Genomic DNA, 22,967 nt, shown 5'->3' with positions numbered 1-22,967 from the left:
CACTTCCCCCTTTTGTTCATACTTGAAACTGCATCCATGAGGCTGGAGGGTCACTGTTTGTTTCAATTCCCCTGTTTAAACATCTTAAGCATTAATTCACAATTTTAAGAAAATATAATTTAAAATGTCTCATAATAGTTTGGAGATTTTAAACCACAAATGTGACCCCCGAGGAAAAGTTGTTGATATAAAGAGTCATTATTTTGTGTCCAGTAGGTTGATGGAAATCTTTATTAGTTCCAGAAATACAGTATATTGATATAATATGGAAAACAGTGGTGTCCAAACGTTAACATGAGAATTACTTTAACAATTAACTACTTTGTTTTATTTATTACATAACACTTGGTGCAATACAGTTTTTGTGATATTTCAAGGTAATTTGGACAAATGAAAACTTGAGCAGTAATAACTTATCCTATTAAAAAAAAATAACAATAACAGTGAACTTCAAAGCAAGTCCTAGTCATACAATTAGCTGAAGATTATTTCTTACAAGCCGTGATTAGGTCGCCAAAAGCTGATTTGTCTTCACACAGCAACACAAAAATTGCAAAGAGCTGAAATGAGCACCTTGAAGTTCATGCAAGAGTTCTTCAGGAGGTCCATCGCCACCAGGCCACTTTCATGCGATCCCATACGGCACCTAAAGAGTCAAAAGCCGGGCGTACATCCAGGATGGAGAACTGGTACGTTTCTTTGTCGATTTCCCCATCATAATAGTCGATGACGTAGCGGACCTCCTTTCCACAGCGGTCAACGATCCAGTCGTGACGGTCAAAGGGCAGCTCGTAGCTACGAGAGCGACGACGAGGCATCGGAGAGGCAAATGAGGTACTCGCTATGCTACTTTGTAGCGCTTAAGTGCCGTTTCTCAACCAGCCTCACATAATGAAGCCATTGTTTGTATGATTATCAGAGAAGAGCAAAGCACAAAAAAAAAGAAAAGATGCAGCTTGTGTTTGATCTGACTAGAGGCTGCAAGTGGATATGTTATTTATATATATATATATATATATATATATATATATATATATATATATATATATATATATATATATATATATAAATAAATTCTGTTTATTGCTTTGCATTATGGACAATTTTTATATACTGATGATATATCTCAATACATTTTTAAAATGACATTAAATTAATGGCAATTTACATTTCATTTATAAACCACATTTTTGTGTAAAACACAATTGAATTCATATTTGATGAAATCAATAAAAGACAAATACCCAGATATCAATATCCACATTAAATTGAAAATTGGCTTACCCCATCCAATGACGGAAACGAGCCCTTGGCGAGTACTCTTTGGCTTTCCCTCCAAACCTCTTCAAAGATGGACCACATGGACATTCACTGCAGGAATATTTTACAGTAGATCAATTTAAATACAAATACGATGGAGGAAATATTCTGGTTCTATCGATAAATTCATGCCTCACCCTGCATGCAGGGCCTCCCACTTCAGGATCTCATGCCAGGCTTGTTCATTGTTCTTGTTGTGGATTTTGATGATGTTGGTCATGTCGCCAGCAGCAAGGTCATCGTCACGCCAGCGCCACCTAAGTGTTCAATTAAACAAAAGAGTTAAAATACAAAATGATGATTATGATAAATAGGAGAAACACTTCAGGTTTACACACTGACCCCTTCCTCAGCATGGCATTCCAGAACATCTGTTCAGATGGGTACACCCAGTGCTTTTCGCTGCCATGGCGAGGAATGTTAGATTCTTCTCTGTTGAGGGATAACTCGAAGGGTTGGTCTGGAGCAGGTGTTTGGTTAGGAGGAGGCATCTGAGGAAATGAAAGAAATGTTGTGAAAATGATATTCCTTTTGTAGCCATTTCAACAAATAATAGAACAAAAAAGGATTTATTGTACCATATTTGTGGGGTCGATGTCATTCTTCAAGCCTGCTGCAGCTTTCATGGGACACTCCACAAATTCATAGGCCCGAGCCTGGTGATCTGGGCCGGGTTCAGCTTTATGCATCGGACACTCCGGTGGCGGAGACGCTGCAAAATGATATGATGTGTCACAATGCAGACAGTAAGCTGCAACTTGACCTATTGACCTGTCCCTACCTGCAACTGGCTGAGTTTTATGCATGGGACACTCTGACGGGGGAGATACAACTTTAAAAAAAATACAAGACAAGTATTAGATAATATTACCACAGTTTCTATGAAAATAAAATATGCATCAGCACCTTTAACAGGCTGATTTTCTTTGTGCATAGGACAGCCTTGAGGAGGGGCGGCAATCATTGCCTCTGCTTGAACTGTAGAAGTTGCAGGTGTTGAAGTCAAGGCCCCCATCCTGCCTGAATTGATGTGCAAACAAACAGAGAGACAATTAAAAAGTGGAAGCAAGCGGGAAAAGAAAAATCAATACTTCTGCAAGCTTGGGAATCACATCCAAACAAGTAGGTAAATGTTTTCTTATTAGTTTGTCTTGTACAGATACTGGGGGGGAAATAGAAGTACTAATTTGACTCCTTTACTTGAAAATCTACTCAATTACGCAATTGCGTCATAATGTCCCTTTTAATGCATGCAAACAAATAATAACATAATACCTCTGTAAAATAACCTCAGTGCTAACTAGCATCAGCAATTTAGCAGCGACACTTGAATTCTGAACCCGCATACTTGCGTTTTATTAAATATTATTAAATTAAAAACTGTGATTATTAAAGTATCAAACAGCTGATATTATGTAGACGCTTATTTATACCCAGTCAAGAGTTTCGTAGCATTGCTAATATTACCTGAAGACCCAAACAAAATTCGTTTAATCCGGCGAAAAATTCACAGTGAGTAAAAGCTAGTTGTAAGGGTTACTCAAATATAATGTGAAGTGTAACAACAAAAAATCAAAATAACAACTTACTGTAGTACTTTTAACCACGTTCTGTTCCAATGTCAACGGTCCGGGTAGCTTACGCATGGGGTTATGTGATGTGAGTGTACGTAAGGACCTACGTCATGACGCACACAAACGTCACCAGCCACTTCTTCGTTTTGCGTGACTCTCAAACAGCGTTTATATACACTTCCGCCATCTACTGTTGGAGGGTAAGTATTGTAAAAATACCCTGTTCTTGTTTTTTACCTTGTTTTTTTTTTAAATGCTAGATTAAAAAAAGAAAAAAAAGAAAAAAATATTCCAAAATGACGAAAATTCCATGAAATTTAAAAAAAAAAAATCTGTGAGTGCCACTAGTGGTAGGCAGCCCCCTTCTAAGAATCACTACATTAATTTATGACCCCTTTTAGAACAAGTTTTTAGGTTAATTAAGATTCTGTGCAGCAAACAAACTAAAACAAACTGTAAGTACAAAACAATCAAACATGAAGGTATATGTACATTAATAAACACGAAACAGACGTGAATATACAATGGGCTTTTTTCAGCAGTGCTCATTATACCGGCTTTAACTCAAAATTATAGCTTTTGTGGCTGTCAGCAGAAGGCAAGCGTGCGACCGCAATTCATCTGCAAGCAAGCACTAAACTTGCTTGTTTGGCACCACAGGCTCTGCAGTATTCATTCTAATGCTATGTATAGGCCCACTGCATGCTAACTGTCCAATACAAACACAGAACTATTGCATTGGCATTGAAAAAAAATCCCTCCTGGACAGAAAAGAAAGAGGGACTGAGTAGTGGACCAGTGGTGTCCCAAATGCAATGTTTTTCATCTAGGCTCACTGCATATTCGAATAAAATTAAAGACAGAGTTAAATTAAAATGAAGCTCCTATGACTCAATAATTGGAATGTTTTTGCGTTTTATCATAAGTTGCTATATTAAAATTGTCCCACAGTATATATCAATGTTTCTTGAGAATGTGTTTTTATTCCGTTTGTGGGCACATTTGGTTGACATATGGCCTCAAGGTGCACTCCACCCAACAATCATGCTCCCCACCCAAGTAATAATTTGCCCCACTATTAAAAATACCCATGTATACAATTTTAGGTAGCATGTAGGGTGAAGTTTTTTTTTGTGATTTCAGTTTATGTGCACTCGAGTAAGCATCTGTGCTCTACTAGTACTACAAGTGAAGCACTAGATGTTTCCTAACCAATTGCAATTTGATAAAAACAACATGTTACGCTGGCTACCCCTTCAGCTCTGTGGTTTGTGTCATTCCCTTCTATTTTGCACTCAGTAACAATGTGTCATGTTCTGTCCCACTCACGTCAATGCAATCTCAGTCCAAACACTTGGAAATGAAGCTAACAGCCACACGCTAAAAGGAGGATTTAGTAGGAAAACAACAGTGGACCATATGTTCCTCTCTTGTCATCCATCTTTCTTGACACTCAAGCACTTTGTCCGTGTCTGTCTTCCCCCTCTCTTGTGTCGCAACAAAAAGCAAGACGGCTATGCAAAGTGTGTGTGTGTGCATGTGTGTGTCTGTGTGTGATGCATCAACACTACTGTACAGCTAGTGTTAACATGACAGGTGTTTGCTTTGGGTTTTTTTTCCTTTCAGCCACTTTGGCTTTCAGTCTTGAGTGTGTGATTTTTCTCCACATTCTGACAGATGCTGAAAGGCCATTAATTGCTGTCTGTGGAACGTAAACAAAAAAGTTGCTGCAATGGAGGGATGGGACATGTCAGATGCGGCGTCTGTCATGAAAAGCTTGGGAGGAAGGTTCCTCTGGCTCAAGCAAGCCTTTACTAGCCACGATGAGACATGATGCCAGTTGAAACTCGAACCCACAGTACAAATTTTAACAATGTAGCCAGAATCATAGTAGGACCCAACCAATGTATATTCTTTCAAAATTTGTCAGAATGAACTTTTGATAACCGATTAATAAAGTAATTTCAAAAAATACAACAAATTTTTTACAATACATTTGACTCTTATAATAATTTGTTTTCTTTTGCACGGGCAACCTAAGGATTTGCATATTCACATTTTTTACTTTATATAAACATTTATTATTATTAATGAATATTGAGACATCCATCTTTATTCCTATACAATTGCAAAATCCCATTAGTGGCTTCAGCAACAGGCCTAATGGAGAAACAAAATAAAACAACAGTGAATCGTTGATCTGGTCCAACCAGTACAATGAGTCTTTATGTTAAATCTGCTGCTAAAAAGAGTGCAATGGTGCAACAGGCTTCAGGGTTAGTATTGTACATTCAAGAGCAAACAAGAGACTCTCTCTTCAACCGTTTTCTTTTTTTTCCTCCCTTGATTGTCTAGTTTGAGAGATGGTGACACGGACATGGTCTTTGCTAATTTGAATCAATATATCCATTTGAAATCAATCAGCCCCACACAAATTTATGACATCTCACTCTTTCCTGGGCCCCTCACTAGTCATGTTTGCTGACATGATGTAGTCTCCTCACATGGAGCCAATGTGCTGACTCCAGCCTTTGACATCCTCCTTACGCTGACCTTTGACCCATTACAAAAGGAGGCGTTTCATTGGACACAGATTTCCCTGCTGCGAAATTCTCCGTGCAACAAAAAGCCCCTCGGCTCAGCCGACACGGGTTTTAAGGGGGACAATGAAGCGACACACTTGGAAAGCCATTGCCCCCCCACCCCACCCCACCAAACTTTCCTTGTCAAATATTGTGTTCCATTCATTCCACGATCATGTAATTGCGATTTCCTGAAGGTTTATTTGCTCAGATTAGAGCATTAAATTTGTGACTAACTAAAAAAAGACTGCAACTAACAATTACTTTAGTGATTGATGTTTCAGTGTATTTCACCATGCATTTCAATCAAAATATTGCATCTTAGAATTGTCAAAAAATATTAAATATATTCCTGTATTGCATTATATTGTTTTTATTGTATTTTTAAAACCTGCGAGAGAAAAAACAAGGGCAGATTTTTTTTTTGTTTTATTTATTTATTTATTTATTTATATATTTACTAAGTTTAACTTTAATTGGGTGAATTATTATATTAATATGTCTTCATGTGTGAAAAATGGGGTGGCCCAAACTGATTCCACCCTTCTGCGCATGTCATCGAGGGAGAGAGGAGAGGGGAGGGGTGGGGGGCATTGACTGAGAAGGAGAGCGAGCGAAGAGAAAGAGAGCTTCATGGACCATGTCACAGTTTCAGTCTTCTCCATATCTTCTCGTCCACGATGCACTTTAGGATTGCAATAAGATGCGTGTGTGTTTGCAGATAATCGGCTTCCTCTTCGCCGCAAACTTTTACCTCCAGCCGCTCCAAGCTCAGGGTGAGTCTTGGTTTTAAAATGTTCTCTATGACTTCTCCTCAAGACGACCAAAGTCAGTTGTCAAGTTATTCTCATTCTCCGCCTATTTCCTGACATTCTCTAGAGGGGGGAAAAAGATGTTTACAGCTCGAGTGTTAACTTCTTTTTCCAAAGTTTGTTGTTGTGGATTTAGTGACAGCTGACATCCCGTTGGCCCGATCGGTATGTCCTCTATTAACTATTTGCAATCCAATTTATTCTCTGAGTATGAATTATTGTGACTGAATAGCAGATTTTGTTTCATAGAATATCAAATTTCCTGCTATAAAGTTAAAAGTATTATTTAAGTACTCTACTTCTCGGGAGACTTGTGTTTGAATAACGGAACCGTTTAAATGATGATGCTGGATTATGGCGCGGCATTGGAAGAATTCACGTAATCATTTTTGCAGTTTTACCTCCAAAACTTGGCGTTAAATGTCATTTTAAGAATTGCAAACAATCCTACCCTGCACATAAAGTACGCAGTTTTGATTCTAAACAGAATCATTGCTCATCTATAGTGCAGCACTAGAATACAGTAGCATAATAGGCGCAAGTGTTCATCAAAAAATAGTCTGATTTTATTCCCAAAAAGTTTTTATTTAATATAATTGGAAATTATAACATCATACACAGATTGAATATCAACACTCTGTGTAAAATATAAATAAAATGTGGCAATATTTTTACTCAAACAGTTCTAAATGATTAAATGCACATTTTTCTCCCAGGTCCAAGGGGTCAAAGGCTTAGTATATAACATTATGCACAGTTTGTACATATAATTCAGTGATTTTCATGTACGAATGGCACTCATAGCACATTTTGGGATTCACATGACTGAACTATTGCATTATGTCGACAAGTGAAGAAAGTGAAATAAGCCTTCATAACTATTTAGCGAATAAAAAAAAGAATTAAATTCTGCAACTGTTCATTCCAAAACCTTCCTATTGTAATTTATTCTGATATCAGCAAAAAAATATATGGATTTGACTATTATTCTGTCCTTTTAAGTTAATTAGGTTAATTCTCTGATACTTGTCAAGACAGACAAACACTGAGATGTGTATTGGGGCTTTAAATTGAAGCTAATTCATTGCAATGGCTGGGTTAGCCATAGTCTGACATTGTTTCTTGTTATCACATTTGGAACCATTTTGGAAGGTGAGCTCCTAAACACCTTTTTGTGTTGCCGGTCTATTTAAATACGGGTCCAAATTGCATGCTTACTTTTTAAGGGTCTCATCTACATTATTACAACATGTAGGTCTTTGAAGTGCAAGTCCACATGGGTTAAGGATGTGGATTTGCTCTGGCTATTACTTTGAATTTTTTTTTCATTCACACATCTGCCCCAAACATGAAAGTAACACAGCTCTCAGATCCTCATTTGGGGTGCACATTGTCTACGATATAGAAAGGCCTGAAAATAGGAACAGAAGGTCTCGAAAAGGTACAGCTAACATCACCAAATGTGAGCAACAATATCGCCAGTCTTTCTCATTTTACGTCAGAATTCCTGGCATTTTTGTCTCGATCGTGTTTGGTGAAACTTCTTCTCCGTCATGTCTTTCATGTTGTGATTTTGTTGTGGAGGCAAGCCGTGATAGAATGCATCTGGAACCAATTTGACTCCTCAAAGCAGAAGGGGTGGAGAAGGAGGTGGAAAAAAAGGGGGGGAAGGAGAGTTGTGAACGGCTGCTCTTTTTCTTTCCGTGTCCACTGTAATCAAGAATGGGCTCCTATCCCGCAAACAAAATTATACTTTTTGGAACATTAGATTAAAGTGGACTTGAGCTTCTTGGCCGTCTTTCACTTTCGTGATTGTTGAATTGAGTATGAAATGTTGTTTTTGCGCAACAGGGTGACCTAGTGGTTAGCACGTCTGCTTCCCAGGCGAGAGGTTCCAATCTCTGCTCGTGCCCCTCCTGTGACGAGTTTGCATGTTCTCTCTGTTGCTTTTCTTTGGAGCTGGTGAATTTAAGTGTGAATTGTTGATTGTTTATTCCAACCTAATGTCGACAGGCCGTCCTGAAAATAGACGGATGTTGTTTTTGTCTGACATTGCCCAGTGAAAGTTAAATATATGGTATTTTATATATACAACATGAAGCCCAAGAGGCAAGTAAAAAATAAACACTTTTTAAAAAAATTTACAAGATTAATGTCATGCACAACTGATGCTACGCATGCTAAAACTAAAATGAATGTGAAAGGAAAATTGTGGGACTCAAAAAAAAAAAAAAAATTTAATATCTGCTCAATTAACCGAGAGGGAATTATTTACAAAAATGCAATATTTGTAGTGTTTGCATGTGTGAGGGAATTTTGAATTCTATCTTAACTGAGAATCACCGTTTTGTTTTGTTTTTTAATTTGGGCTGGTCATTAATAGAGCAACTTCTGTTTGGACCATGAAAATGGGAAATTGTTTTCGGGTTGCCACTGTTGGCTTTCCATTTGAATGAGTAATTATTGAACAAAGGAAATGCCCATCTGTGCAAATGCAATAATAATACTATCAATATTAAATTAGATTTATTGAGGAGAGAATAAACATTCACATTTGGCTTGTCTTGATTATGACGAAGAGAAATACTACTTTGGAACGCTGACAAGTGTTGGAAGTATCTTCTGCTTATTTCCTGTCAACCTTCTGTTATCATATTATATTATCTCAGCATCTTCAAACAGCTGTTATCATCAAAAACAGATTTATTTTTTTTCTATTGATCTTTAACTGTTGACAGCTGGTACGGACTCGACTAGTTGTTACTCACGAGCTCCAGATCCAATAGAACCACTGGTGATACTGGATGTAAAATTCAGTTCTTATTTTTATTTTAAAACGTCAACACTGACACTTGGTAATATTTTGTATGGTCAATTTCAAGCTCCATGTTTGCAATACTGATGTAATGCTGTGGTATGAATGGGCTGTGGTCAGAGGATGACTCTTATTCATGGTGGTGTGATATGTGGCACATCAATCTTGACACTGGATGCCTGTCGTTACAGTAAACACAAAACTTGATTCCGTTCCATGCTCTCCTCAGCTCTTCTTTTCCCAAACCTGCTAATACACCTTGCTCGAAATAATCGATTGATGCTCTGCCGATGAGAATATGTGAAGAAAAAAAATGAGCAGATGCCTAAAGAAATCAAACATCTATTTCAACTTCCAAACTCTGTCGACCAGATAATACCCAGCTCCTTATGGCCATTCATAATTAATCAATTCACAGGAAGTGACCTTGGACCCCATCCATTAAAATCTCTCCCCCCCCTCCCCGAGAGTCTGCTGCGGCTCTTAGGAATGCAGGAAACTGAATGTTAGGATAGCTTCTCTGGTGCTGCTGGCGGTATTGTGTGAAACGTGTATGTTTGTGGGAATGGGTTAATTAGTTTCGGAACTACCCTGAGAACAAGCAGAGCAAACAAAAACATTGATGCGTTCCGAAGGAAATTGAAGCTTCATTCGCAAACCTACTCTGTGTTTTTTTTAATGACTCCAACAAGAAAAGCATTGTGGGAAAATTGGCTGGATTCATAACTAGTCGTCAATTCAACTAAATTTGGGCAGCAGTTACTAGAAGATCAATAATGTGACTCCCATGGCGATATTGAAATTCATGGTTGATTTACAGCTTGTTTTCCCTTGTGAGTGAAATCTTTTTGTCATTGTTGTTTTGAGCCCATCACCCCCCACCCCATGCAGATTTGTTTTTCACTCACACTCACCCCTAAATATACACACTCAGATAACCCACGGTGAGCGAGTGATTTGGATAAACCCCACAGTTGGACCACATGTTTCCCCTGCAGAGATGTCAGAGCTCATGCTGGTATCACTTTTAATCTGTGATTAAGATGTTAGGTAGGTATTAAAACATCTGAGTACGGGTCGGCAAAAATCCACTTTTTTTTCTTTTTTTTATGAACAGTAGGATTACAGTGTGAGGTCGGACACAAGAGCTGGCTTTCATTGCGCAATGAATGTAACGTAATGTAAAGTGTGGCTGAAGGGGAGGACTTGTTCTTAGTACGCCGAAGCAAAATGGGGCCAGCGCTCATTAGCAGCAAGCGAGAGGCCTCATATTTGACAGAATGGCCTCTATCATCCCTCATAGATGTTATTTGCTATTGTTCGAGCAAGCAGTTATGTTGTCTCAGTTGTGGTATCAAAAATATTTTTTTGTTTCAGAAACATCGCCAATACAATACAAAAGCCAAGGTCAGTGAAAGAGCAGAAGTTGTTGAGCTCAAAAAAAAATGTGCTGAGTAACCGAATTTTTTACAGTATCGTAAAAGTTTTGCACGACAAATGATGCCGTTGAATATTTTCAGAATGAGAGTCTTAAAAAAAAGATACTTTGCACCAACTTAAAAATATACCAGGCTATTTCAAACCTTAAATTTGGAATATTTGTATATAAATCATATAGATAGATATAATTAAAAAAATTACATTAATATAAAAACAAGAGACTATTTTGACGTATGCTTCTTCCGTTCATTCTATTTCCCTTCAAATTCCTTCTTTCCTTTCCTTGATTCCTTCCTTCCCTTCCGACCGACCGACCTTATTGTCTTTCTTTTCCTTCCTTGTACGTATACTCATTTCTTTTGTCCACCCAAGCAGTAACTATATAGTATACCGGTTTGAACTAGAAATTTTTTAAAAACATTTTAGCCGAATAATGCAATCGTTTCACTTTTCCTGATTTGATTTTGAACACTATATCCCCAACTCTGCTGACCATATTTTTATTGTCCAATAGCTGCAAGCGTCTTTCAAACCAATCCTTAAAGAGTCCTGTTAGAACGCATTCTGTGCTCTTTCGCTTTAAATCACACAATGTACACCCAAATCACATACAGTGGTCGTCTGCTCTTCCTTAAAGCATCAAAGACGACCGGACCTGCTGATGGAATCCAGAATCCCTCGTGTCAAGCAGTTGAGGACACACCAACATTATTTCACCCCGCTTTCCAATACATATAAACCGAGCCACAAGTGTGCTTATCCATGACACATTGATAAGTGGCTGCAATGGTTGGTCATTTTAAATGAGAAGGTTAGAGCTAATAGATGATAGTGATTGGACCTGGGAAATAAAACACCTTATTGTCTGTGATCAACTTTGGAGATGGCGAGGAAAGTTTCACCTGTAACTGCACAAGAGCAGCTAAAGGTCCAACATCACTACTACGTTAAAAGTGTTTGGCCGCATGGAGCAGGCTGGAGATGTTTGCCAAGACATTTACTGGAACCCTAGGCCGTGCTGTGGTTTGGACCTCACTTGCCACAAAACACACCCTTTCTTGCTTCTGTGTGTTTGTTTATGGATGACAACAGCTGCAACGGGTGATACGGTAAAAATAAGCCCTCAAGTATAACAGCAAACAATAATAATCAGTATTTAATGCAAATAAATTTAGGTCCGATTATTCGATGGAATAATCAATAGAATAATCCTAAATTTCTAATTTGAGGTTTGATAAAAAAGTCAAGGAAATCAAGCACCTGACTGTAAACTCCAGTTATGCTGTCCAAATATTCAGATTGTAAATCTGTTTGTTTGCAGATCCTTCCTGTTGCCACCATGCTGCTGAGTTCTCCCCTTGTAAAGAAGCTTGTGATCAGGTATGAATATACACACACGCACACACACACACTAATCCATTCCTCAGTCCGTCTGTTGGCCCATGAAAAGAGGCTTTTGAACAGGAAGGGGTGGTGAGTTGTTGTTTTTTTTGAGTGTGTGTGTGTTTTTACGCTTTGAAGTCCAGCGTAAAAGTTCTCGCTCACCCTGCTTCAATTAGGAGCAGGTGACACAATGTCCCATTCTCAATCCACCACCGTGGCCTCCTTAACAAAACAGGACATGATGAAATGAAGCTTTTTTTTTTTTTTTCTTCCAACAACCAGCAAACAGGGCCAAGTCTAATTCAAGCTCTTGAAGTGGAAGCGTTGAGGAGGGGATGCATGTTTTAGGAAACGGCACAAAAGGGAAAAGAAATAGATGAGGATCAAAAAGATGGAGGATGAAGGACGATGGACTTTATACAAGTGGAGTCACCTCGCGATGTTTGGATGAGTTGGAGTGGCGATTGGTGTGTTCTCGGGCGGGATTTTTGTGCTAGGCATCAGACTTGATTATTTTGGACTGAAATAAAAACCTTCTGATGTTAGCCTTTGATGCCATGTTGCATTATCATCTACATTTTTTTTTTCCTGAGACACGCACTGAGATTGGCTCTATGCGGTCCAACTAATTTTGTTTTTTTTTGCTACAAAGAGTCAGACATCCTTTGTTATATTTTCAACACATGATTATCACATTGCCATCCTCCAGGTTTATTTTCCTCCCATTTATTTCTAGCACCACAGGCAGTGTTTGTTTTTCATGTCGTTTCTAATAACTACTTTTCTTGGAAAGGAACTAACTTAAGCCCAATATGATGCGCATGTGTGAAACTTACATCATTCTTGGCAGAGCTTGCGTTCTTCCAGTGCATATGTCGCATAACACCTAAAATGGTGATGTGTGTATGTGTGCCGTTGTGAATTTATCTAGTAAAAGCCATCCTGGATTGGATACTAAAAGTAAATCTGAGCCGTAGTTAAATAAAATTTGAAAACAATTTGAATGAAGAGTATTTTTGTGACTCTTCTTTTCCCGCAGCTCACCATGATAAAGAGTGAGTCTCGTTTGAAACATCTCCTGCAGAGGTTGCCAAGTTACTGTCCGGAGTCAATGGTAAGTAAAAGCAATTGATTTTTGGGATGTTCACTGCAGGAATAAAACTAATCAGGTAAGCAGAGCTGCAGTATTAGCGCAAATTAGTTTACGTTTAGCATTTAACCAGAACATGATTGATGACGGTGGACAGGGAGGGTGGTAATGGAGGATATGACTCAAGGAAAAAGAATGATTCTTAAGTCTGTTTATTTAAGGACTCATGGCCCCGTTGCACGACGACATGTCATAACACATCAGACGTCCTTCAACATCTTCAAGCTGTATTTCACACTGTTAAAACATTACAACATGAATATTTCTTATTTGTATTTTCCGTAGAATGAGCTCTGGGTTTGCATCAACTCTACACTTCCAGGTAAGATATTTCTTTTTTTAAATTAAATGTGTTTTTAATTTTAATCGAGCATGAGCAGTTTTATAATGCTAACTGCTTCTCATTAAAATGAGAAAATATTTCATCTTTCGAAACGGTTTGATTTGTTTTTAGGAGTATCAAGGAAGTCAGACAGCTGGGTCGGGCTGGGTTGCTGTGAGCTCGCTATCTCATCTGAGTGCCGCAGGGAATGCAGACAGGTATGTAGGATTGTAAATAAATCGTGTCTAAACTTTATTTTGCAGATATAATGTTCTCCTCTTTTCTCTTTACAGGCATCATCCAAAAATGACCTAACTAAAGTATGCAAAAAAGTCACAGAGGTTAGGGAAATTTATAATCCAGCTAGTTGTTTTCTTAACTTCCTCAGAATTTCTCTTATCTATATCGCTGTCAATGCATTTTCTTAACTGCATTTTTCATCTTGCAGAATCCTCTACACAGCTGTATCACCAAAAATGAAAGTAAGTTACCAACTACTAACAAAAGACCCACATTATTAATTATACATAACATTCACCATTGAAACATAATCACATCCTTATTAAGTACTTTCTTATGACTGTCATAAAAAGATGTTTGCCTGTGGTCTTCTAGTGGGCTCCACATGTTGCAGCTATGCGGGGCGTCACACCACATGTAGGGAATACTGTCAAGCCATCTTCAGGACGGACTCAACCCCCACCGTGTCTCAAATCAATGCCGTCAAAGAGTACTGTCAAAGCCACAGTGCTCAGCTGCTCGGCTGCGTCAGCAATTTCACCAAGTCCTACCCCATTCGAAGCCCTATAGACAGTAAGTCAGCACTATCTGACCCACATGACTTCATCTGGTCAAGTCAAGTCAAGTCAAGTCAAGTGACTTGACATGACTTCATCTAAAAAAGATTTGTTGTATGTTCCCTATGAAAAAAAACAAAATCGTGAAATACCCAAAGGTCAATTATCTGGTCTGGTACTTGGAGGAGATCCAAGTATATTTCAAGTGGAGCAGTTCCCCAACAGTCCATTGCGTAACTCCACAAGCGACTTCACCCTAATGGAATTTCCACCTTATTGTGTAATTTCAAAATACATTATGAAATAGATATGACCCGATTATTTCATCTTCAATCCCGTCACCTCCAGGTCTGTACTGCTGCGACCGAGCAGAGGCTCCCCACTGCCAAGTGGCTTGCCGGCGGATCCTCCGTACCTTGAGCACAGAGCATGAGATCATGGAGGGCTTGATTGACGAGTGCGGTTCCCAGCCTCTCCCCCAAGATCCCATGTGGCAGTGCTTTCTGGGAAGTGCCCATCCCCCATCCCCGACTGAAAAAGAAGTCCCGCATCCTGCCAAAATGGACTGTGCCAAACTGCACTGCTGCTCCAAAGCCAACACCTCACTCTGCAGGTACCGCCACAAACGATACTCTTTATTTAACCTTGAATTGTAACCAAAGTACATTTCAAACAAGTGGACAAGAAACTCATTGGCCAGGAAAACAAATATAATATTATTTGTCATTTAAGTTTGTCATCCAAAACCCTGTTGTGCATTCTTCCCCATTTGGTTCTTTGCTCTGCTTGGTCTTGTGCTTCGCTTAATGTTTACCAGACTCTGTCGCATGATTCCAACAGTAGTAACGGCAGGCAGTTAATGGCTAACAAACAAACAAGCCGTCTGTGCTTGGGTGGGCAAGGCTATCGCCTAAAGTTTTTGGTCCAAAAATAGAGAGGATCTCGATATTGCACGAGGGTGCACGACTGTTACGTCATACAAGCACAGCTTCGGTGGATTTGCCGTCCTTGGTGTAAACCACGCATTTGCGATCATCGTTGGCCCAAACTGGGAGGAAAAACAGCGAGTCGAGATAATCGGATAATCGGAGGCGGTGAACGATAATATATCATTCGCTTATTCTAATTGACATCTCTTTGCTCTGATAGGGACATGTGTCAAGAAATTAGCACAAATTGGGGCAGCCAGACATGGCAAGACTTTGACCAGCTGTGCGAGTACAACCCAGGGGAGACGGAGCTGATCAACTGCCTGGCCGACGTCAGAGAGCCCTGCCAGTTAGGCTGCAAGGATCTCTCCTATTGCACCAACTTCAACAATAGGTCAGACTCACAAAAACTCACCCTAATCATCATACAAATACACAAAACCCTTGCTGAAGATAAACAAAGCTTGATGGAACACACCCAAACTTTCTAAATCCAAGCGACGTCTGCTTTGAAGCACCAATTAGCTGACTCTGTTGAGACCGGCGGACGCCTCCTATTATCTCTTTCCGCAGGCCGACAGAGCTGTTTCGCAGCTGTAACATGCAGTCGGACCAGGGAGCCATGAATGATATCAAGCTGTGGTCCAACGGAACAATCAAGATGCCTTTTATGAACATTCCCGTGCTAGACATCAGGAAATGTCTGCCGGATATGTGGAAGGCAGTTGCTTGCTCTCTGCAGATCAAACCCTGCCATAGCAAGTCCAGAGGGAGCGTCATATGCAAGTAAGTCTAATCTAGTAGGTCTCAGAGATCTTTCTATTCAACCATTCTTAGCTTAGGAACAAATGAATATTTGATACAACACTTTTCATATTGTGCAAGTGGGACAGTATATCTTCAAATCAGAAGTCTGTTGACTCCGCTAAGGAGACACATTTAAGTATTTGTATTCTTATGTGTTGTTGACGCTTAAATAAGATTGATTGGTTTTAGGTCGGATTGCGTAGAGATCCTGACCCAGTGTGGGGACAGAAAACGTTTCCATGAGGGACAAACCCCTGAGAGGATATGTGAACTTCTGTCGCCCATCGATGACCCTGAACGCTGCATTCCCCTCCGCAGATACCTCAGTGAGTGACAATTTTACAGTACAGGAGAAAAAGCTATCAAGAGTCAGATTGACTACCGTATTTTCCGCACTATAAGGCGCACCTAAAACCTCCAATTTTCTCAAAAGTCGACAGTGCGCCTTATAATCAGGTGCGCCTTATAGTGCGGAAAATACGGTATGTCTAGTTCAGCAAACGCACCATCATCCAAAAGTATATGAATTGTGTTTATTTTCTTCATCAGCCCCGAGTTCTCTTGGAAACAACGTCGTCGAAGAGGTCATCCATCCATGCAACCCTAACCCTTGCCCGAGCAACCACTTATGTCAGGTCAACAGGAAGGGTTGCCTTGATGACCTCAACTGTCAACCATATCTCTGCGTGCCAGGTAGGACCACATCTGAACAGAGGTATCCAGATCCAGGAAGTCTGGTTCTGCACTTGTGGCTAAAGCCAAACTCTGGCTTTCTCAACCTGGATTTTAGATACCTCTGATTCTGAATATAGTTTGTCCGTTTTCAGGATGCAAACTCGGCGAAGCGTCAGACTTTCTAGTGCAGCAGGACGCTCGCTTGCAAGTGCCGACTCGCAACGGTCCGGCCGGATGTTATGAGGTCTGCACTTGTGGTACCAGCGGGCGCCTGGAGAACTGCGTGGAGATGCCTTGTGTGGACACCAACAAGGCTTGCATTGTCGGAGGACAGAAGATGAGTGAGTACCGTTGAATAATCGTTCGTGGGGGGGTTCTCTTTTAAACATCAAGGAGTTAATCTGAAGATTTATTACGTCAAATTGCCTGCGGGAGATCATGTCACAAGAAGTGTGTTATACTGTATGAAATTTTGGAGACGCTGCTCGAAACCACAAAAAGAACTTCCTCGGTAATTCCAAGCATACTTTTAAGGAGGAATAACCGATATGTTGCTGGGAATTGAGAGAAGTTTTATTGTATGCTCTTAAAATAATCCTCACACTGTCATGGTTTTTAGAGCAGCAGGTTTGTGGTTCCCGTTTTTTTCCAATTTAGGTATTGTGTGCCAGCCATTGTTTTGGTTGAAATTAAAGTTGTTTGCTTTCCTTGTCTCTTGTATCTTGAGGTCACTTTTACGTCTAATCGTTAACCGGCATGTTCAACGAGTAACCTTGAGGGGGGAATTAAAGATCAAATTTGTACGTCACACCATTTGAATCATCCAAGTAAAATTCAATTGTGTGTTGTGTGATGCGTGTTTGTGTGTGTGGTTTGTGTCTTCGCCAGATCACGGGGTATCTTATAGGCTAGACTGTGACACCTGCTACTGCTTTGCTGGCCACCCCATCTGCTCTGACAGAGAATGTCTCAACATTGAAAGCTCAGATGACGACCGTCTACATTATACTGGTCTGTCTTGCTTGTATGAGAGCTTTTCCGGATTTTTTAATCATACACAATGTTCTACATCTCTCTGTCATCATCATTTTTCAATATTCAGGGTTTAATGGGAATTATATTAAAGCTGTTGTATACCAGGCCAGAGTTTTATTGGGGCAGCAGAGGTTGAAATATTTATGAGAGCTTCTCTGCGAAGTTTGTTTGTTCACTGCTTCCGCAGGTTTACAACAGATACTCTGATATAAACTTAGAGAATATGTTTGGTTCTCCTGTCCAAAGTACTAACTCAAGATTTCCATCAGGTCTTCCTCATGTTTCTCAGTTCACTATAGTCTACATAAGGTAGTCTTCATTACAAATTGTCCCTCACTACTTCCAGTCCAACGAAAATTACGAGATCATCAAGACAAGAAGTTGAAAATCCAGGTCCAGAAGTTAGCTAACGTACGGCAGGTTTTTACTTTCTGGATCTGGATTTGACACGTCTGGCTGAAAAGCTATGCCAAATTGATATTCAGTGATTATCACACTTCATTATCACGTCACATACCTGGTCGATGGACAGTCTCGATGTTTTGTCCGAGCCCTGCTAAAAAAACAAAATGTTCTCATCTGCAAAAAATGTGTTTGTCTTCTGTCCATCATCCCGTAGTGGTCAATGGTAATCCCTCATTCTGTAAATACACTTGCATCTGGGAAAACAAACCAAGCTTGGCTTGAAAAGATCTATTCAGACAGCTATGATAACATTTTGCCCGTGCATAAATTTAGAATACGGCTAACCTCAACAAACTTTCCTAGACTTATCCATTCTTTTTGCGTGAGATCTAACATATGGATTCTTGAATTTCCAGCCAAAAACGTATATAAGCGGTGGTGCTAATTAAAGTTAGCGACACTAATGTTATGTTTTGGGAATATGGAAAGAAAAAACCAAGACCAGAGCCGAGAATCGAAACGTCAAGACCATATGCGCTCATGTACTGTCTAATTGAAATAGATAATCTGATAATAGCATTTCCCCAATCTAGTTAGATCCAGTCAAGGCTAACTGACTTCTTGCCTCGCCTGTCTTTGCTCAGGTCTTCCATGCAACTGTCCAGACCACTTCATCCCAGTGTGCGCTAGCAACGGCCGCACGTATCCAAGTGCCTGTGTGGCTCGCTGTATCGGTTTCACGGACGGTCAATTTGTGTACGGCCAGTGTCGTTTCACGAATCCCTGCGCCAGTAAACCCTGCCAGCGAAACCAGAGGTTGGTACAGCTGGTCTATTCCCAGCTAAAATGCAGCCACTCATGACAGTGACAAATAGATTTAACCTCACAAACCTATTATTACGACATCTATGGCATTACCCGCTTATATTTTTTTGAATTTCATAAATTCAAATGTCCGCTCAAAGCTGAGGAGTTTCACTTGAAGCATCAATGTGGTCTGGAAAACATTCTTCATGAAAATTCACCACCCTCATGCCGTTTTACCACTTTCATTCACACCCCATGATGTCTCTGATCCCTTTCAAAAAAAAAAAAAAAAATCCCTAAAGTCTTTTTCCTGGCACACCGATCAAAGGAACATGCATGCAGTCATCACTGCATGATTGAATGGATTGAAAGTCACAAACATGCACATACGCTGCGAGCATGCACGGCTCTAAACAGTTTGACCTTATGAGTGTACACACTAGAAACACAAATACATTTTTTGTTTGATCATAAATTATTTGCTGTTTTCTTTGGTTGCGTAACTTTATTTGCATGTTACGTGAAGCAGCCGGCTATTTGTTTGTCTCACTATTTCTCTGCATGAATCCTGGAAACGATTTAAACTGTATTCGTAGGTGCATCCCGAAATATCAAGTTTGCCTGAGCGACTTGTCGGACTGCCCGCAGTACGAATGCGTCGGCCGGCAGTTGGCCTGTGACAAGAACAGCGTGGAGCCTGTCTGCGATACGGACGGTGTCATTCATGCCAGTCTGTGTCAGCTACAGCAAGCTGGGAAAACTCTTGCCTATATGGGCCACTGTCAGGTGAGAGAAGAACCGCAGACATTTCTCCTCCTTCTAAAAAACACAATCATTTAAAGACATCTTGAGATTCAGGCCTCAAACTAAACTAATTAACCACAACAAGCCGTCCAGGTCTTGACGGCGCAAAGCAGCCCCAATACAACTGAACATTATTATCTTAACAAACTCTGCACTCTGTGGTCATCGTACGTAATGTTTTGGTCACCAGCGAGTTAATTCGAGGTATTTGTTTTTAGGACTCCTGCAAGAGCCGGGAACAAGTTTGCGGCCACAACGGCGAGACCTATAATACGGTGTGTGAGGCCTACTCAGACCGGGTGGCTCTGGACTATAAGGGACATTGTCAAGCCGTGGGGGTCGCGTCCGGCACGGCAGCTGAGTCGGCCTGCAGTCTTATTTCCTGTCCACGTCTATCACCTCCGGGCTGCCAGCCTGTCACACCCCCAGGTGAGTCATTCAGCTCACTCATAGAACTTTAAATGGCCGAATGTATATTTGTTTATATTAACTGCTATAAAAGAAGGATTTTTGTGTGGTGAAGGCATCATAACGTCCTTTTTCAGGAGCCTGCTGCCCAATCTGTGCCAGTATGCTGCAGGTCCTCTGGAATAAAGAACAAATGAACACATTCTCTAAGGTTTGGATACAAGCACGGTTCTGTTGCTTTATGATCCTCCGTATCGTACTTTTCCTCCACCTTGTGGAATCTACTAGTACTGCATTTTGGGTAGTTTGTTCGAATGTTCCGAGTGTTGTTTGACCTCATACTTTTTTTTACAGCTAAATAAGAACCAGCCAGTGTCAGTGCACGACGTCCTTCAAATCTTACGACTTCACGTGTCCGTCCCACAGTGTGATGTCTTTGGCTACCTCAGTATTTATCACGAGCTTGTGATCCTCATTGCTCCTGTGGATCAGTCTCCGACGCCTCTGCAGGTAACACATAAACGTATTTATTCACCAGTACTGTACAAAATAAAATATCAAATGCATATTTTCCAGATTGAAGCCTGCAGTAAAGAAGCCGAGAAGATCGATTCCCTTATCAACTACGCTAGTCCAACACTCGTCTCCCACGTTCCCCTCTCTGCTCTCGTTGCCTCTGAGACCAAAACATCTTCCGTCAATTCCTCAGGGGAAGCTCGATTTTCGCCTCTGAACCCCGTCCTGTGCTTTTTCTTGAGTCTCTTTATGGCCTTGAGTCCCCAACTGCTGTAAATACTCCCTTCCCTCCTGTTATAATTTGCCAACTTTGCAGAAGGAAGCCACGGCGGCACCTTCGGACAATCACAGTAATTGACTCGCCAGCGTGTAAAACAATCAAGGTGGAAAAGCTTTTAATTTGAAAAGCTTTGTACATACAGTATTATGAGTGCCTCACTTTATTTCCCTACACTATGGTGTGAATTGGTGAGCTTGTGATTACAATGTCACCTCTTGTGGCATCTTGGTGCCAAAGAATTATGTTCAAATGTGTGGAGGAGATTTGTTGGCTCTGTCTAATAGAAAAGTAGTGCTTTGACACTGACTTTGTGTGTGTGTATGTTTATGAAGCATCTGGCTTCGAATGATCAGTGTTAAATCCCAGCAGCAAGCTCTTCTCTGACATTAATTTGGTCAGACTTGTATTAGCCATTCGAGTTTATGTAAGCCTTTTTACGTGTGTACTCTTTAATGCTCATACACACGTCAGGATTTTGTTGTACCAGCAGTGCCAGCAATCAATCAAAACGTGCATTGATTAGCGTTTGAATTAAATCCTTTAGCAATTCACCATAATTTCACAAAATATTTACTCAAATGTTTTTCTGTAAATTGGACCATAGTTGCATCACTACAACTTTGCACATTCCTTCGATCACGTAAAGTTTCAGGTTTCAATTTTGATGTATTCAGTATTAGATTTCAACTTTTGGAATTTTCTTTGGGGCTATGAAGGTTTGCGACATACATGACACTAATGGGTTATGAAATTAAAAAAAAAGTATGATGTCGTCCTTATGTCCCAGGCAAATCTGATTTGGAATCACAGATGACATAATACAGTCTGATTTACTAGTGAATTATATTTTCTCTATTTTGTCCTTAAGATTTTAAGGTGGGATCCTTCCTGATGCCCCCCCTTTCTTTTTTTATATAAGGCCAGTCGCTCTTAAGTTTCAAGTATTAAAAGGGAATTCACCTATTTACAGTATAAAGTCGAAGCCATCTAATAACAAGACAATCAGCTTCTTGCTACCTATACTCCTCTTGGGGTAGAGAAGACTTGCACTGTATGCCTTGCATAATAGTGTCTTATGAAGTATTATCACTAATGCAATATCTTTTTTTTTTGTTAAGAAAGTTCTCTATATTTGATAAGTATCTGAAAATGTTTAAAATATCTATCATGTGTGCCGTGTTTTGAAATAAATAGATGTTATTTTTGTGCATGATAATGGTAAGGAAGTGATTTTAAATTTTTTGGTGTTGTTTTTATTTGTATTATCTAACTACCTGTACAGCACACACGTCCCAGACTTTACCAGTATTACTGTGCGATGTGGATTAGTTCAGGGTACAAAGGAAAATTAGTGCCACAATTTGTTAAAACAAAATAAAATGTATGAGAATAAAGCTAGGAGAATTTTGTCATATTTTAAAATAAAGTTGTAAACTTATGGGAATAAAACCATAATTTTTTTTAGAATGAATGTAAAAAAATCCCATTTTACAACTTTAATCTTCTAATATTAAGATTTGACACATTATTTTGACTTTAATGTTCAAATATTTCCAATTAATTCTCACAGTTGTATAAATGATTTTTTTATATATTCCTTCATAACAGGGAAATCTCACCTGACTCCTACACGTATTATTGTATGTATGTATGTATGTATCTGTCTATTATTATTTTTAATGTCGTGTGTTATAACTGAATGTGTTTTGTTTGTTCATGTCAATATTGATTCCTTTAAAAATTTAATGTTTGTATATGCATTGATTTCCCTACAACAAAGGGATGGATCTAAAAGTCTTTCCACATTTGACGTGACTTTTCAAGACTGAAAGACTAAAAATGTTGCAAATAAAATGTGAAGACTGAAATGGATAGAATGTGGCAGAACAGCATGGCTCTGTCTAAAATTGAAAACAAAATAAAGATGAGGAAAAATTGATGGTCCGTTTTTTTATTATTGCATTTTTCTGCATGCATTTCAAATGGACATTATTTTATTGTCAGTTTGTTTGATTTTTACCAGATATAAATACAAGTTTGCTGTTGAGAAAATAATAACTTACAAGCTATAAAGTAATACTGCCTCCTTTGCTAAATCTGATAGGT

At 39.5% G+C, this 22,967-nt stretch overlaps 2 protein-coding genes across 3 annotated transcripts; one reads left to right on the top strand and one right to left on the bottom strand.

Annotated features, from left to right (window-relative positions):
- Window positions 1–213: 213 nt before the first annotated feature.
- Window positions 214–3,030, bottom strand: hccsb (holocytochrome c synthase b). Its single transcript, XM_088363585.1, has 8 exons — window positions 2,910–3,030; window positions 2,227–2,340; window positions 2,102–2,152; window positions 1,899–2,032; window positions 1,663–1,811; window positions 1,458–1,577; window positions 1,285–1,371; window positions 214–795 (listed from the first exon to the last, which is right to left on the bottom strand). Exons 2-8 carry the CDS (start codon window positions 2,333–2,335, stop codon window positions 597–599), a joined length of 849 nt encoding a protein of 282 aa, XP_088219711.1. The 5' UTR covers window positions 2,336–2,340; window positions 2,910–3,030; the 3' UTR covers window positions 214–596.
- A 3,031-nt stretch (window positions 3,031–6,061) lies between these two features.
- Window positions 6,062–22,800, top strand: reck (reversion-inducing-cysteine-rich protein with kazal motifs). 2 transcript variants are annotated; one of them, XM_088363959.1, is made up of 21 exons: window positions 6,063–6,252; window positions 11,865–11,923; window positions 12,966–13,040; window positions 13,362–13,398; window positions 13,531–13,616; window positions 13,692–13,739; window positions 13,847–13,880; window positions 14,014–14,211; window positions 14,544–14,808; window positions 15,345–15,518; window positions 15,698–15,910; window positions 16,121–16,257; window positions 16,481–16,624; window positions 16,759–16,947; window positions 17,495–17,617; window positions 18,691–18,862; window positions 19,450–19,639; window positions 19,876–20,086; window positions 20,203–20,276; window positions 20,420–20,575; window positions 20,642–22,800. In XM_088363959.1, exons 1-21 carry the CDS (start codon window positions 6,180–6,182, stop codon window positions 20,855–20,857), a joined length of 2,874 nt encoding a protein of 957 aa, XP_088220085.1. In that variant the 5' UTR covers window positions 6,063–6,179; the 3' UTR covers window positions 20,858–22,800. The 2 variants fall into 2 exon arrangements, with proteins under 2 accessions (XP_088220086.1, XP_088220085.1); XM_088363960.1 differs by lacking the exon at window positions 17,495–17,617 and having other exon boundaries at window positions 6,062–6,252.
- Window positions 22,801–22,967: the final 167 nt, after the last annotated feature.

This window comes from Syngnathus floridae, chromosome 20, assembly GCF_059516105.1.
Source record: "Syngnathus floridae isolate MCC-2025c chromosome 20, RoL_Sflo_1.0, whole genome shotgun sequence".
Lineage (NCBI taxonomy): Eukaryota > Metazoa > Chordata > Actinopteri > Syngnathiformes > Syngnathidae > Syngnathus > Syngnathus floridae.
This window is presented reverse-complemented; position numbering and strand designations above follow the sequence as displayed.